This window comes from Astyanax mexicanus, chromosome 22 (genome assembly GCF_023375975.1).
Source record: "Astyanax mexicanus isolate ESR-SI-001 chromosome 22, AstMex3_surface, whole genome shotgun sequence".
NCBI classification, from domain to species: domain Eukaryota; kingdom Metazoa; phylum Chordata; class Actinopteri; order Characiformes; family Acestrorhamphidae; genus Astyanax; species Astyanax mexicanus.
The window spans coordinates 19,797,462-19,812,720 of record NC_064429.1 but is presented as its reverse complement, the minus strand read 5'-3'; the positions used below and the strand labels follow the sequence as shown (position 1 = coordinate 19,812,720).

The 15,259-nt window shown below is 33.7% G+C and overlaps 2 protein-coding genes across 5 annotated transcripts in view; one reads left to right on the top strand and one right to left on the bottom strand.

Moving 5' to 3' along the window:
• The window catches only part of LOC103028704 (transcription factor TFIIIB component B'' homolog), a 51,556-nt gene extending 37,866 nt beyond the window's left edge, over window positions 1–13,690 (bottom strand). For all 4 annotated transcript variants that reach the window (XM_049470639.1, XM_049470642.1, XM_049470641.1 and 1 more), the window contains exons 1-5: window positions 13,592–13,690; window positions 10,261–10,497; window positions 8,538–9,153; window positions 7,216–7,322; window positions 7,044–7,100 (exon numbers count right to left, since the gene is read on the bottom strand). In XM_049470639.1, coding sequence (XP_049326596.1) covers window positions 7,044–7,100; window positions 7,216–7,322; window positions 8,538–9,153; window positions 10,261–10,493 — 1,013 coding nt within the window. In that variant the 5' untranslated portion in view covers window positions 10,494–10,497; window positions 13,592–13,690. The remainder of the gene's footprint in view (window positions 1–7,043; window positions 7,101–7,215; window positions 7,323–8,537; window positions 9,154–10,260; window positions 10,498–13,591) is intronic.
• On the top strand, window positions 922–5,887 carry LOC103033910 (2-oxoglutarate receptor 1-like). Its single transcript, XM_022667466.2, has 2 exons — window positions 922–1,086; window positions 2,339–5,887. The coding sequence occupies exon 2, from the start codon at window positions 2,356–2,358 to the stop codon at window positions 3,427–3,429; it is 1,074 nt and encodes a 357-aa protein (XP_022523187.2). The 5' UTR covers window positions 922–1,086; window positions 2,339–2,355; the 3' UTR covers window positions 3,430–5,887.
• Window positions 13,691–15,259: the final 1,569 nt, after the last annotated feature.

Sequence of the window (15,259 nt, the reverse complement as noted above, 5' to 3'; positions counted from 1 at the left end):
CAAAACCACCACAATCTGATACTGGCTCGACAAGGATCCAGAAGCACAGCCTAACACTATGTTCATGGTCCATTGCCTCAACTGCCAAGTAACAGACCTACCAAAAAATAACCTATGAACAAACAGAATCCCTCCTTAATCTAAGCTCACTTCCTTTAACTATGGCAACAACACACTTACCTAAGCACAATCACACACAATAAATCACATTATAAGTTGCTTGAGCAGAACACAGCAACCACTACCATCTGATACTGGCTCGACAAGAATCCAGAAGCATAGCGAACTATGTTCATGGTCCGTGCCTCAACTGCCAAGTACTCAGACGTCTACAAAAACTCATGAGACAAATTATTACAAGAGCAGGACCACACCAATCCCCTTCATCCAAACTCTAACACAAACTTCAGTGCAAGAGTAATGAATGTTATTGTCTTTGTCAAATGTGTTTAAAAGTATTAAGAAGCATACAGACTGGGTCTGTTATGGCGTAGGGTCGTGTCTGATCAACACTTCTGGGAATTGTGCTTTTTAAAATATGCAATGTTATACCTTAACATTTATTTGCGTGACTGAACAGAAACTGTATCCTAATCCTTCATTGTTTTTAGCACCTAATCTGTATCTGTATTAGCTTGAATATTATATTTCACATCCTCCTTCTCCTCCTCATTAATTCTAAAGCGCATTTCCCAGAAGACTTATCATACATATGTATTTTTTTTCCTGGTCTATTTAATAAGTATGCTTTTCTCTCATACATCAGATGGTTCAGTGATGACACAGATGTGTCACGAGTCATTTGTTTAGTTTTGCTTTGGTTAGATAATCACTGTATGGGGGAAGTCAGCAATGGGGAAATTTCTGTACGTACATGTAAAAGAAATGCCGGAGACAATGCTACCGGGAAAAACCTCACAGCATTTTAAGGAAAGGTAGAACAATAGAGGTTCTCAGGGCGGGACCAGCATTTTAATTGGAAAGTGAACCACAGAGAAAAAGAAACCATGCGAGAGCCGGCCGAGGTGACAGTGTTATCACTCAGCACACACACAGGAGGATTACCGCACAAGATCAGGCAGTGAGGTGAGTAGTAATTTTTAAACCCACACCATTTGTATTCAATTAATGTTATCTAATTAAAAGCAGTGACTTAAAGAAAAGTAAATTAAATTAATAATAAAAATGGAGGAAGAGGAAGATGGATGATTACAAGTCATCAAACCAAGCTGAACTGCTCGAATTTTTTGCACCAGGAGTGGCATAAAATTAGACAAAAGCAGTGTGTAAGACTGGTGGAGGAGAACATGCCAAGATGCATGAAAACTGTGATTAAAGACCAGGGTTATTCCACCAAATATTGATTTCTGAACTCTTAAAACTTTATGAACAGGAACTTGTTTTCTTTGCATTATTTGAAGTCTGAAAGCTCTGAATTTTTTGTTATTTCAGCCATTTCTCATTTTCTGCAATTTATTTGGAATTTGGGAGAAATGTATGTAGTTCACAGAATAAAACAAAAATGTTAATTTTACATAAACATATACTTATAAATAGCTAAATCAGAGAAACTGATTCAGAAACTGAAGTTTTTTTTCCCCCAGAGCTGGGATATATATATATATATATATATATATATATATATATATATATATATATATATACATACACACTTGTTGAATGGATGGTTGGTTCTGTTGATATGAATCTGGTTAACACTTTACAATAAGGGTACTTTAATTGACAGTAATAATCATTGATAAATGGTTCAGTAATGTCCAAACTAATAATTCATTGACACTTGGGGTGAGAGATAAGGCCCTAAAATATTATCACTATATTTCTGATAAGGACATTCTTGGCGATATGACAAAACATTTAATTTTTGAAAGAATTTAAGAATATACTATTGCAACAAAAAAAAATGTAAAGCTTTATTTAGTATAAAAATAAGAGTTTCATTTATTCAGTAGTAACAAAAAAAAATGTAACAAAAATCTACCACTATATATCCCCCTATCACTAGTGCCTCCTCCGATACATGTGTTCTGTTTTCTCTATTTGTAAATAATAGTAATAATAATAATTATTATTATTATTATAATAATAACAGCTCTCACTGTGGTTTTCTTTTTTTCTTTTTTTATGTTTATTTTGTTGTCAGACAGGTTCTATTTAAATGATTTCTTGATTCTACAGGTCTGTCAGTAATCAGGCCTGGTTGTAGCTAGAGCAATTGAACGTGGTAATTTTTAAAACATAATTGTTTGCCATATATTACTAAGCTACTGTCTCACTCACTCTGTGTCTAACTCTCTCTGTGTTTAACCTTCTCCAGCTCCAGAAAAAACAACTATGGCAAATAAAACAACACCTTGCCACGATTCCCTGGACAACTGCACCAATATCGATGACCTCATGAAGCACCACTACCTGCCCTTCATGTATGGCACAATTTTTGTCCTGGGTGTACTGGGTAATGTGACTTCACTACTGGTATACGTGATAAAGGTGCGCCCCTGGCAAAGCAGCAGCATCATCATGTTCAACTTGGCACTCACTGACCTCCTGTACATGTTCAGCATGCCATTTCTCACTTACTACTATTCCCAAGGCGACAACTGGATGTTGGGGGAATTCATGTGTCGCTTTGTGCGTTTCGGCTTCCACTTCAATCTGTACGGCAGCATCCTGTTCCTCACCTGTCTGGCTATATTCCGCTATGTGGCTATAGTGCACCCACTGCAAGCTTGCAGGATTCAGAAAAGGCGATGGGGCATACTGGCTTGTGTTCTGACCTGGATTTTAGCAGGTGGTCTACTCGCACCCATATTCAATGTGTTCACCACTGTGAAAAGCAAGAACAACATAACCCAGTGTCTGGACTTGGCCAGCAACGATCCAGAAACAGTGTGGAAGTACAGCTGGGCGCTGACAGTGCTGGGCTTCATACTGCCCCTATTGATTGTATTCATTTGCTACATGCGGATAGCCAAGGTGTTAGCGATGGGTCCACACACTCAAAGCAGGAGCCGAGTTCGAGCCAGGAGGCTGATCGTTCTGGTTATGATCTGCTTTGCCGTTTGTTTTTTCCCCTTCCATGTGATGCGTGCCCTGAGAATATACACCAGACTCATGCCAGGCACTTGCTGCATGATGTGCAAATGGGTGCACGCTGTTTATATCATCTCAAGACCAGTGGCAGCTCTCAACACAATCTTCAACTTGGCTCTGTACACATTTGCTGGTGATCGCTTTAAACAGGCATTTTTAAGTCTATTTACCAACCAATGCAAGGAGAGACCTTCACAATGGCAGCGAACGACCCACAATGGTACTCCTGGTACTAAGAGTGGACTCATTTTATCCAAGATATTCACAATAGTTCTGAAACCAAAGAATTCCACACCAATAAATAATCTTACCTGATTAGCTGCTTTTCCTGTATCTGGGTCAATATCAATATGATGCGCCTTTTGTGTCAGCAGCATGGTTAAAATACTTTCAAATTTCATATACATTTTTCAAGATTTACTCTGAATTACATTGCTCTCCAATGAAAAACAAGCATTTTTAGTTTACTGCATATTTTGATCACATAAAATGTCCCTTACACTGTGTAGGGAGCGACAAAAAAAAAAGACCTGAGGGGGAAAAAAAACACATTGACTTCCATAGAAAGTTAAATAGGTTGTATCTCTCTCCTATATAGTTGCTGTTTTAGAGATACATGTTTTTTTCATTAGGCAGCAACAAAATAGAGAAGAATGTTAAGCTTCACTTTACAATAGTGCTGTCAACTAGGGCTGGGCAATAAATCCCTATAATGATAAATTTCCTTACAATATTTGAGGGAATTTTTGTGAAATACTAATATTTAACATTAGTGGCGATATGAAAAAAATATATATTTAAAAATTCTTTTTAAAAATATACTACCGCAGCAAAATAAATGAGTTCCATACAATAAACAATACGGCAGCAGTAATTTACCAAGACCCTGATTTTGGCTTAAATAATGTAAAACAAAATAAAACAAACAAGAAAATTACTACATAAATCTACCACTAAAATAAGGTGCATTATATTTAATGTATGCATATAAAATGCAAACATATTATAGGCAAAACAGTATATATAATATCACAAAATGAGATAACAGGGTTTTTTTAATACAATTTTTTTAGCTATACTAATTGTTGCACAGTACGATTTAGCACACTATTTATGTCCATGTTAATGCATTAACACACACAATTAATCTGGAAACTGTTGTTTTTACTTCTATGATAAAGAAAACATGAAAATAAAGTATCTGTTAAACATTTATTTATGTCTTCCTCCCAAAATACAAAGAAGTACCAGATTTACATGTTTTAAACCATAATATTAACCATGATTAATAAAAGATTATTGTTGTAATTAATACAGTTTTTTTAAAGAGATTAATCCCGCTATAATAGATATATTTCCACTTTGCCAAATAAAAAACTTTAATTAATAATTTTTATTTACAATTGTTTTGCATTATTTTTTAAATGTCTTAAGAAAAGGACAATGTGTGATTAATAAGATTTCACTTTATTATTGATTGATACCATTACTTTAAAACAACACCCGTCCATATTTTTGTTTAGTTATAGCAGGCGCTTTTTTGCTTTGTCTAAAGTTCCGCCTGGTTAAATTGAATATATATATTCGAATAACACATAAAAAAAGAAATGATATTTTATATATTTCTTTCAACCCTCCCCCCTTTAAGAAAACTATACAGTGTTTTGTTTTCAAGCGAATGCTGATACTGCTGACACTGCTGATATTCAACAATTAATAAAACTAATTTCACTTATTTTTATTATTTATATATTTACTTATATTTGTCTCCCATTTAGCTTAGACAAAGCTTAAGCTGTCCAACCTGTTGTGGTAAAATAATACCACAATTAATATAAAAAAGAAAATCACAATTTACCAAAACAGGGTGGACACATACATCACAGGAAACAGACAATAAGTGATTAAGCTCATTGATATAGAATAAAAAAACATTAAGTCAGTTTTTGAAAAGTTTTGAGGACCAAAAGGCACAATACTCTGATAATGACCCAGCTGCTTTAAAACTAGGGCTGCACAATATATCACTTCAGCATCATCGGCGCAATATGGACATGTGCAATAGTCACAACGCAGGGCATGCAATAGTCACAACGCAGGGCATGCAATGTAATGAATGGCAAATTTTATAAGATGTTGCTTGTTTTCTGCTGGATGCAAGAAAAAACCTGAAAAAAACGCTCTGTTATTATTTTAGTCTTCTCTGTACTTAATTTGGACTCACTTCTCATTCAACTGTAAAGAACGAGGAAGTGTGAAACCTGATCCTCTGGGCTTATTGTAAGGCGTGTCTATAAACTGAGCTGCTGCACGCAAAGCTATGCTTTACAAGAATGCAATTTGTTTACTGCCTTCAGTTCCGCATCCAGGTAAAGCATGAGGATAAATTAATTGGTTGATTTAAAAAGAATAAAGATGTGGGAAACAATTATTACCATTTTTCTTTTTTTAAATGCATAAACCAGTTTCATATTCTCATAACAAATGACGTAATATCGCATCACCTTCAGGAAACAATAAACCTTATATGCACTTTTGCCCAGCAGCTGACAATGGAGATTCATCAAACAAAAACAAAACAAAAAAGCAGGCCTGGGGAAACCCAAAGGTGTAACTAGCCTATCCCATTCACGCACAATTTACACACAGTTAACTGTGATGTGGTGTTTTTTCTTTTTTTGTTTTGTTTGTGTTAAATGTGAATGTTTTTGTATTTTTAAATATATAATAATTTTACTCTGTTACTCTGAAGTACTGTATTTTGTTACGAATTTTCTACAAATCTGTTACTGAGCTACGAAAAAATGTCAATAAAAAAAGTTTATTTTTGCTGTGCATAAACAATTCTTACATCTAAAGAACATACGGTTACACATGGTGCAGGAAATTCAACCTTTACAATATAAATTTTATGAGAAAGATTTATGAGAAGATTTTATACTTTTATATCAACTCAAGCTTTTTACTCAAGTAAAAGTGAAAAAAAATACTTCAAATTTAAAGTCTATTTAAAGTATAAAAGTAATTTAGGGGGAAAAAAATGCCATTAAGAACAAAAGCTTAGGCCGCGCCACAGGGTCTTATAGTGCACATATTTACCAGAGGTTAATAAAGCAGGCACACAGTAGCTCTCCATAGCTCTCCATAGTCATAGCAATATTATAGCCAGCTAGCTATCTATTTATTTTGCGACCTGCAGGTAACTAGATATAAATCATGCTACTTCATGCTAACGCAATTAAAATAAAGAAACAGCATTAAATACCCCACATTTCATTTTCCTTAGATCAACAAAGCTGTACTGTACCTAATTTATTGTACAACATGGTTGTAAAAGGCTATAAAATGAAGATAAATAGTGATTTATTGAGATAAATAAACAGATATACATGTTCATTTGAATTCAATTCACAGTTTAACTGATCTATTTCTCATTTGCTCCTTGGTAGGTGCTCATTGCTGTTTATTGTATAACTGGTCAATGAAAATCTTCCAATTAAAATGAACACCTGTTTGACTGTAATAAACACTGCATTTGTTTAATTAGTATTTTTATACTGTGTGTCAACTTTTACTGATTTGGGGTTGTAAAATCAACTAATTTACTTAGATTTTACCAAATTGAAAACTTCTGGAATATAATCAAGAGGAAGATATAAAAAGAGTTATTCCAACAAATATTGGTTTCTTAAAACTTTATAATTATGCCCTTTTTTTTTGCATTAGTTGAGGTCTGAAAGTGCTGCATCTTTTTTGTTATTTCAGCTATTTATCATTTTCTGCAAATAAATGCTCTTAATGACAATATTTTTATTTGGAATTAGGGAGAAATGGTGTCTGTAGTTTATAATAGTAGTTTATAATATATATATATATATTAAGTAAAAAAAAAAATTAAGTAAATGTGTTCTTATTGGTGCATAACTTACTTGGGAGACGGTGGAACAACAATCTCTTCTTCAGTCCCCTCACAGACAGTGGAATTCCTGTTAGTGACCAGATTATCTTATATTTACTAAAATGAAAATATACACAAAAAATCACCAAAGTGAGTGATTTAATTTTTAGAAATGAATTATTTTAGTAATAAATGTTGCTTACCTCATAGGACTGGTGTTAGGGAGGTAGTAGATGAGGTCACCCATGGTCATCTTACTGCGGTCTGCAGAAATGTATTCTTGCTTTCGTCGGGACCCTCTTTTCTCCTTCTAATGTAGCAAAATGAAAATTTAACTCAATCAAATGTAAAATGAAAGCATATGCTTCCACACTGTTCAGATATTAATTAAATGTGCAGATCTTACTACTGTACAACTTATTTGATTACAACTCGAGACTGTGACATTATAGAACAATATTAAATTATTTTTACAAAAACTAATGCAAATTCCTTGTTAATATTATTGCTGTCCAATACAAAAAAAAAAAACATTATGTTATGTACTTTACACTGTGTTTTTTTTTTTATAAATGGACCAATAGACATTTTCCAAAATGACTTAAACTCAAGTCACTCACACTGACTTCCATTAAAAGTAAAAAAAAGATTTCTCTTTCTCTCCTGTTGCTATTTTGGAGATACAGGTTTTGCATTGGACAGTGACCATATGAAAAGAAAAAAAAAAAAATAAATAAAAAAAAAATAATAATAATAATAAAAAATCTGATATATGGGTCAATGACAAGTCAACAGATAACAGTGAACAGTTAAATGCATTAACATTTATTCAATGTATTTTTTGATATTAAACAGTAGAAATAAGATTTAAGATAAGATTTAAAGTTTAAATACACACAACATATAAAATTCCATAATTTTGGTGTTTTTCCTTTTTTCCAACCATCACGTCATGTGGTGCGATGTTTAAAAATCCTAAATAATATTCCTAATATGCTTAATGTTTTTTTAAACAAGTTCTCAGAAGTGTAATGGGATAATAATGCATTACTTAAGAGCATGTGTAAATAATGAGCTCATATTTTTCTGCTTTAGTGGTTACAGTCTTCATCTTAACTCTACTTAACAGACCTATTTTACCTATAAATCCCATTAAACTGACAGAATTATTTTAAAAATACCATAATCAAGCATACTCATACTTTATGAGCATTTATTATTTCAGTCACAGAAATTAGAATGAGTTATTATGAGTATCAAATGATATGATACATGATATTTTGAGACTTTAAAAGAAACTTATTATTGAACTGATATTAGGTGAAACGTTAAAATAAGCATATTTAGGAGAGGTACTACATATAGGTGTCATCATTTTATGCATTTAACTCTTATCTGTTTTTAAATTGAGAATAATCATGCAGTTGGACTGAAAATACAGGTGCCACATGCTTCACCTGTCTACAAACCCTCTAACTCGTGAAACTGTTAGAACTGTCAGAAAAACTAGACAAAAGCCTCTAACCTTAATATCTTTTCTCCGTTCAATCTTCATCAGTTCCTTCAGTTTAAGGGCCCTCAGGATCCTCTCTTTGTCTGATTCCTTTGCATTTCCTTTCTGGGGAGACCCTGGAACATCACAGCAGGAGAGGTTCCCGCCGGGAGAAGGCATATCGGATCCTGATGTTGGATATTTGTGAGGTTCTGGCTCGTGTGGAGGTTGCTGAGGTACTTGTCCAGGCTGTGGAGAGGATGGAGAGCTGGATGACTCCACTGATGACTTTTTCTCATGGGCGAGAGGCTTATAAAGATCAGAGGTTGATGAGGTTGATGGAAGGCATGGAGAAGAAGGTGGATGTGTATGGGAAGACTGTCCGGGTCCTTCTGTGGGGGATGTGAAGCCTGAGATGTTGAGTTCAGGCAGATTGTCAGGAGCTGGGGTCTCAGACTGTGCATTAGGCACTGGTAAAGGTGCGTCTTTGGGTAATGTGGGCGGCACAGAGCGAGGAACTCTGGTAGGCAGTCGAGGTGTGGATGTGGCTTTGGGTCCAGCAAGTTTTGGAGTGACTGAGATCCTCATTCTTCTCTGTGGAACTGGAGCTGGGGTGGTAGTGGTGCCACTGGAGGGCGCTCCATTACTTCTGGATCAAATGTAGAGCAAATAAAACTTTCAACAGAGTGACGTGAAAGATGTGCAACTGCACAAACACAGCTCTGTAGTATCTTTAGAAAAGTACTGTCAATAGAAAAGGACTATCAGACTCATAAACCTTCTTAATCAGAAACCAAAACCACCAGTGGCAGGTCATATTTGGCCAAAATCATTCAGTATTGATTTAAAAATTATTTTACTGGTTTATAAATGTCTTAATGGGGTACCACCTACAGACATCTCAGACTGTCTGACAGAATATGTTTAAAATCATGTATTAAGATCATCAGGAGCTGCTTTACTGAATATTGCCAGGATGAAGCACAAAAGAAGAATATTGAAGACTCGTGAAGCAGATTTCTGATTTTTATGCTTTAAAATAAATATTAGTCGGGAATCAAGTGTATTTCGTTGCTGTCCAATGAAAAACGAGTATCTCCATTTTTGTTGATTTTTTAGTTTACTACATAATTTTAACAAACCAACTGTCCCTTACACTGTGTCAAAATTTCTTGATGAAAGGACAAATAGAAATTCTCCAAAATGCCCTGAAATAAATTATTTTTACATTGACTTCAATTCAAAGTTAAAAAGTTTTTTTCTCTCTTCTGTAAAGTTGCTGTTTTGGAGATGCCTGTTTTTCATTGGAGAGCGACAATTTAATTTTTTAAACATAAGCCTTTTAATTGTTTTTATTTGTTTTATATTACTTGCTGATTTTCTGTTTTATTTATTTTATTGTGAAGCACTTTGAGCTGCATTGTATGTATTATGAAAGGTGCTATTTAAATAAAGATGTGAAATATGTGAAATGATTGACTTCTATTCCTGCCATGTTTAATACTATATAAAAACATCAAATAATATGCCTACCAAACAATGTACTTTGAGTGTGGAGAGGTAATCATCTAACATCCTATAATCACTAAGATTCTTGTAACTACATACAATCAAATCCTCATAGAAATGTTACTCCAGCAAAAGCAAGATACCCTGCTTATTTATTTTTTCTTCTGAAACCAAGGCTATTTAAAAAGTTTAAGTCTTAAAGATTTTAGGGCGTCTATGTTTAATAAAAGTAAAAGTAAGCACTTACAGGTCAGTGGAGGCCTTCTCTGAAGGTGAGGTGGGTGTGTTTTTAACACCCACTGCCTGGGCCGGCCCTTCCTCCGGTGGGCTCGGCTGGGGAGAGGGAGAGAGTGAGGGTCTGGCTGCTTTCTCAGCTGTGACGGCTCCATCTGTGGGGGCTTGTGACGACTGCTCTCCACCGGTAACACTTCGACCCCCAGGCCTGATGTTGGGTTTAATGGCGATTCTTGCTCTTCTCATCGTCCTGAGGAAATAAAGATTACATTTCTAACTACATTTTACAGCAAATTTCCTAAATGCTGGTCATACACAATACATTCATTAGTATATACTACATCTTACAGCTTTGTTCACCACAGTGCAATTTTTCTTTAAAAAAATAATTTAAAAAAACCACTTAAACCCACAGGGCCTTACTTGGACATGACATCGAAACAAATTGACTCTCAGAGGTGAATAAACAGAGCCGGTTACTAGAGCACCTACCCACATCAGAAAATGACTGGAAATCAATAGACAGAGCCATTGAATGAGTCTTAAATGAATGTAGTGAATGGAGCTTAACGGCATGACACTCTAAACAACTAAAAATAATTACTATTCAACTGAAAATTAGAATGATGAATTTTGCTGAAAAAAAAAACTTTAGGGTTGGGAATCACAGGGCATCTCAGAATACAATATTATTAATGATAACGATACTTTGCCCACGATAACAAGGATATCACAGTATCGCTATGATTCTGTGATACTCGATACATTACAAGACAATTTTCTACGATACTTTACAACATCTGTTACTGAATTATACATTAATTGGTGTCAGTTTCACAAAATTCATTTCATTATAGCGCCTCCATGTGGAGTAATAAAGCAGTAACTTTAAGTGTACTTGAGATTTTAGGGTGCCTAAAATAATAAGTAAAAATAGTTACTATTCAGTTGTAAAGTAGAATGATGTATTCTACTAAAAATACTATGATACTTCAGGATATCTCTGTTAATCTAAATAAGAAAATGCCAGGAATAATGGATTTATTAGTGTCAGTTTTACAGAATTTAAAAACCAATATTCCTTACTGCACAATTACCCTATTCAATTGATTATAGGTCCACCATGTGTAGTAATGAAGCAGTAACTTTAAGTCTAATTGGGGATAAGTTTTACAGATTTTAGGGTGCCTAAATAATAAGTAAAAATATTCGATTCTGAAGTAAAATGATGTATTCTGCTAAAAAAGAGAAAACTTTAGAGATGGGAATCATAGGGTATCACAGAATACAATATTATTAACAATAAAAATACCCTACCCACGATAACGATGATATCACAATATCACTCTGTTTCGGCTATATATATATATATATATATATATATATATATATATATATATATATATATATATATATATATATATATCACATATATATATCACATATATATATCACATATATATATCACATATATATATCACATATATATATCACATATATATATCACATATATATATCACATATATATATATATATATATATATATCGTAAGAAAACTCTCTATGATACTTCACGACATCTGTGTTACTGAAAAGAATAAAAAAAAAATCTACATTAGAAAACACCAGAAAAATTGATTTATTATTGTCAGTTTCCCAGAATTTAACAACCCATATTCTTCATCACAGGTTCCCCCATTTCATTTGATTATAGTGCCACCATGTGAAGTAATAAAGCAGTAACTTTCAGTCAAATTGAGTCTTTTTTGGGGATTTTGGGATGCCTAAAATAATAAGCAAAAATTGTTACTATCTAATTGGAAAGTAGAATTATGTATTTTGCTCTGGTGTTTAAACAGATCCAGAACACTTTCTCGTGTAGGTTTTTTCCTCTCTTTTACAGATTCTCTGGTATCTAATGGGAGGAGCTGCATGAACTGCTGCAGACCCAACATAATGACCCAATAACTAACAATCACTGTATATAATAACACACCACCCCAATCACTCCAATACAGCACCAGGTCTGTCTCAATAATTACACGATCAACCGACTGTAGAATACTATAAGGACATTACAAATCAACGTTATCACAAAGCTTAAAAACTCAGCTACATTTATCTAACTTTTGATAAACTTTATTAGCACATTTCATTGATTTGATCACAACCATCAAACCAAGCTTGCATTTTTTGCACCAGGAGTGGCATAAAGTTATCTAAAAGCAGTGTGTAAGACTGGTGGAGGAGAACATGCCAAGATGCATAAAAACTGTGATTAAAAACCAGGGTTATTCCACCAAATATTGACTTTTGAACTCTGAAAACTTAAAACTATAAATATGAGCTTGTTTTATTTGCATTATTTGAGGTCTTAAAGCTCTGCATCTTTTTTATTATTTCAGCCATTTCTCATTTTCTGCAAATAAATAATATTTTTATTTGGAATTAGGGAGAAATGTTGTCCGTAGTTTATAGAATAAAGTATAGATTTTCAGCATACCTAAAGACTTTCAAATAAAAAAATATATATATTTGTTTAATATTTTTAAATAAAAGATTATTTTTGTTACTAAAAAAAATAGGTGAAACATCCGGTAGATACAGCAAATTACAAATAAAACGCATGCATTATTCATCACACCATTTAATAATAATTTAAGCTTATTAAAATACAAATATAAAAACGGTATATTTAAATACTTATATCAGCTTTTAAGCTCCTTAGGCAACTGCTTCATCATGGCTTTTTTTCATTTTTGTTTTTATGAATGGAATAACATGACCAGCAATTGACAATATAAAATAATATAATTAATAGTTAACTATTCTGGCACAATATATGGTCTAAAGGATTGATGATATTGGAAAGTCTATTCAACACTAATGTTATTACTGTGAAAAAGAAGCAGTTTTCTTTACTTTAAAAACAGAAGTTTGAACAGCTGACACGTGGGCTGAGACCCGGTGACCCCTGCGTCAGGGTGGAGGAGGAGGTGGAGGTGTTGAGTAGCGTTAAAGCTTTCACCAAACCGCAAACTTAAATTTATACACATTATAAACAGGATTAATTTTGCTGGCAGCTAAAAAGGAAGCAGCAACAACTCCAGTAAACTCCATTAAATTACAGCTTATTCCCCCTAAAGCTAAATAAACAACTACTAAACTAATCAGCTAGTCGTGATACAGTGAACCCCTAGCGCCCCAACCCCACACACTGATTCAGCTCCACACTGCTGAGACACACAGACAGACACAGAGAGAGAGAGAGACAGACAGACAGACAGCTGGTGACACTCCGCTAAATCCCCTCACACAGAAAAATTACAGCCCGGGTCCACTCACTGTGTTGGTGATGAAATATCACAGTCTCTCCTGCAGTCACATTTCTGCCCCACTGCCTCACACTCACCAACCACGCCGGTATACTGCCCGGCTCAGCACCGCCCGGGATTATGGGTAATGTAGTTCCGCGGCTCCCATTTCCTCTCCTCCGCCCGAGGAAAAAAACTACACGCGCTCTCCGCATGCGCAGGGACTCAAGGCCAGTCAGCGGATTCATTCACACACGTGTATCAGCTGTTATCAACATGACTCGCCCATATGAACCGAGATACCGAGAATATTTCCCTAACCAGCGCTAAACAAAGTCCATAACCACGACCAGAAATAGAGCTTTGTTTAGCGCATACACTTAATGCATATTTTTAATTAGGCAATATAATATGTAACCCTCTATGGCACGATGACCTCAAGCAACAAACCACTTTTCTGATTATTACACCATTCCTTTAATTTTTTAATGTTCTTTTTTGTCACAAAATGTATAAAATTCTCACAGTTTGTGGTTCACTTAATTTTTTTAGTAATGTTCTTTTTTGTCACAAAATGTATCAAAACATCACATTTAGTTTTTGGTTTATTTAATAACATTAACATTTTTTAAAAATGTTTTGTAATATTTTTTGTCACAAAATGTACCAAAACATCACTTTTAATTTTTGGTTAATTTAATAACATTTTTAATTTTTGCACATTCTTTTTTGCTACAAAATGTTTCCAAACATCACATTAAGTTCACTTAATAAAACTGTTTTATTTGTTGCCTCAACTTTGAGAGTTAAGCTTAAAGAAGTAGTGGTTAAAAGTTTTAAACAGATAAAAAAACTGATAAAAAATACAAATTAACTCAAAACCACAAGCTAAATCAGGTTAAACAATGGTGTGTGTGTTTAATCTTGGTTCACCGAAATCTGTTGTTCCTATTAGAAAGAGGAATTAGATCTATATCTATTATATCAATCTTGATATAGTAAATAAATAAATATATCTACACACACAAACAGGATTAATTATATATATATAAACGAATACATTAATGAATGGATGAACCCTGCTGTCACAGTATTGAAACAAGACCAACGGTTATTTTAGCGATGTAATGCCTCCTGGTGGTGGTTCATGAAACTGCACCAGATTTAATAAAATACATCTAAATGAAGTAAAATTACATAAACGCAAGTTAATGTAAAAATATTCTACGTAATGTTTTAATTGGTCCATTAATCATGATTTTTGACATGGGAAAAAATAACTGGCAAATTTAAACTATGTCAAATAGTAAAATACAGCATTTTTTTTTCGTGACAGTAATTATGTACCATTGATGTCCAATATAAAACAAGTGTCTCCATTTTTGTTGCCTTGTATTTTACTACAAAAATTGAACACAGAAAATGTCCCTTACACTGTGTCGAAATTCCTTGATGAATTGATCAATTCCAAATGTATGTACCTGTCTAATTTAATTTAAAGAATTATTGCACACTTTCAGTAAATCCTCTAAACTTAATTTCACTTCTCAAATATCACTGTGTTCCGTCTTCTGTTATATGATATATTTAACTGAAATTGCTGAAACAAACAACCAATGATTTATAAAGAAAAATCATTAAAATTATCAGGGATGAACAAACCTTTTCATTCCACTGTTTTCTTAACAAAGAACATTTC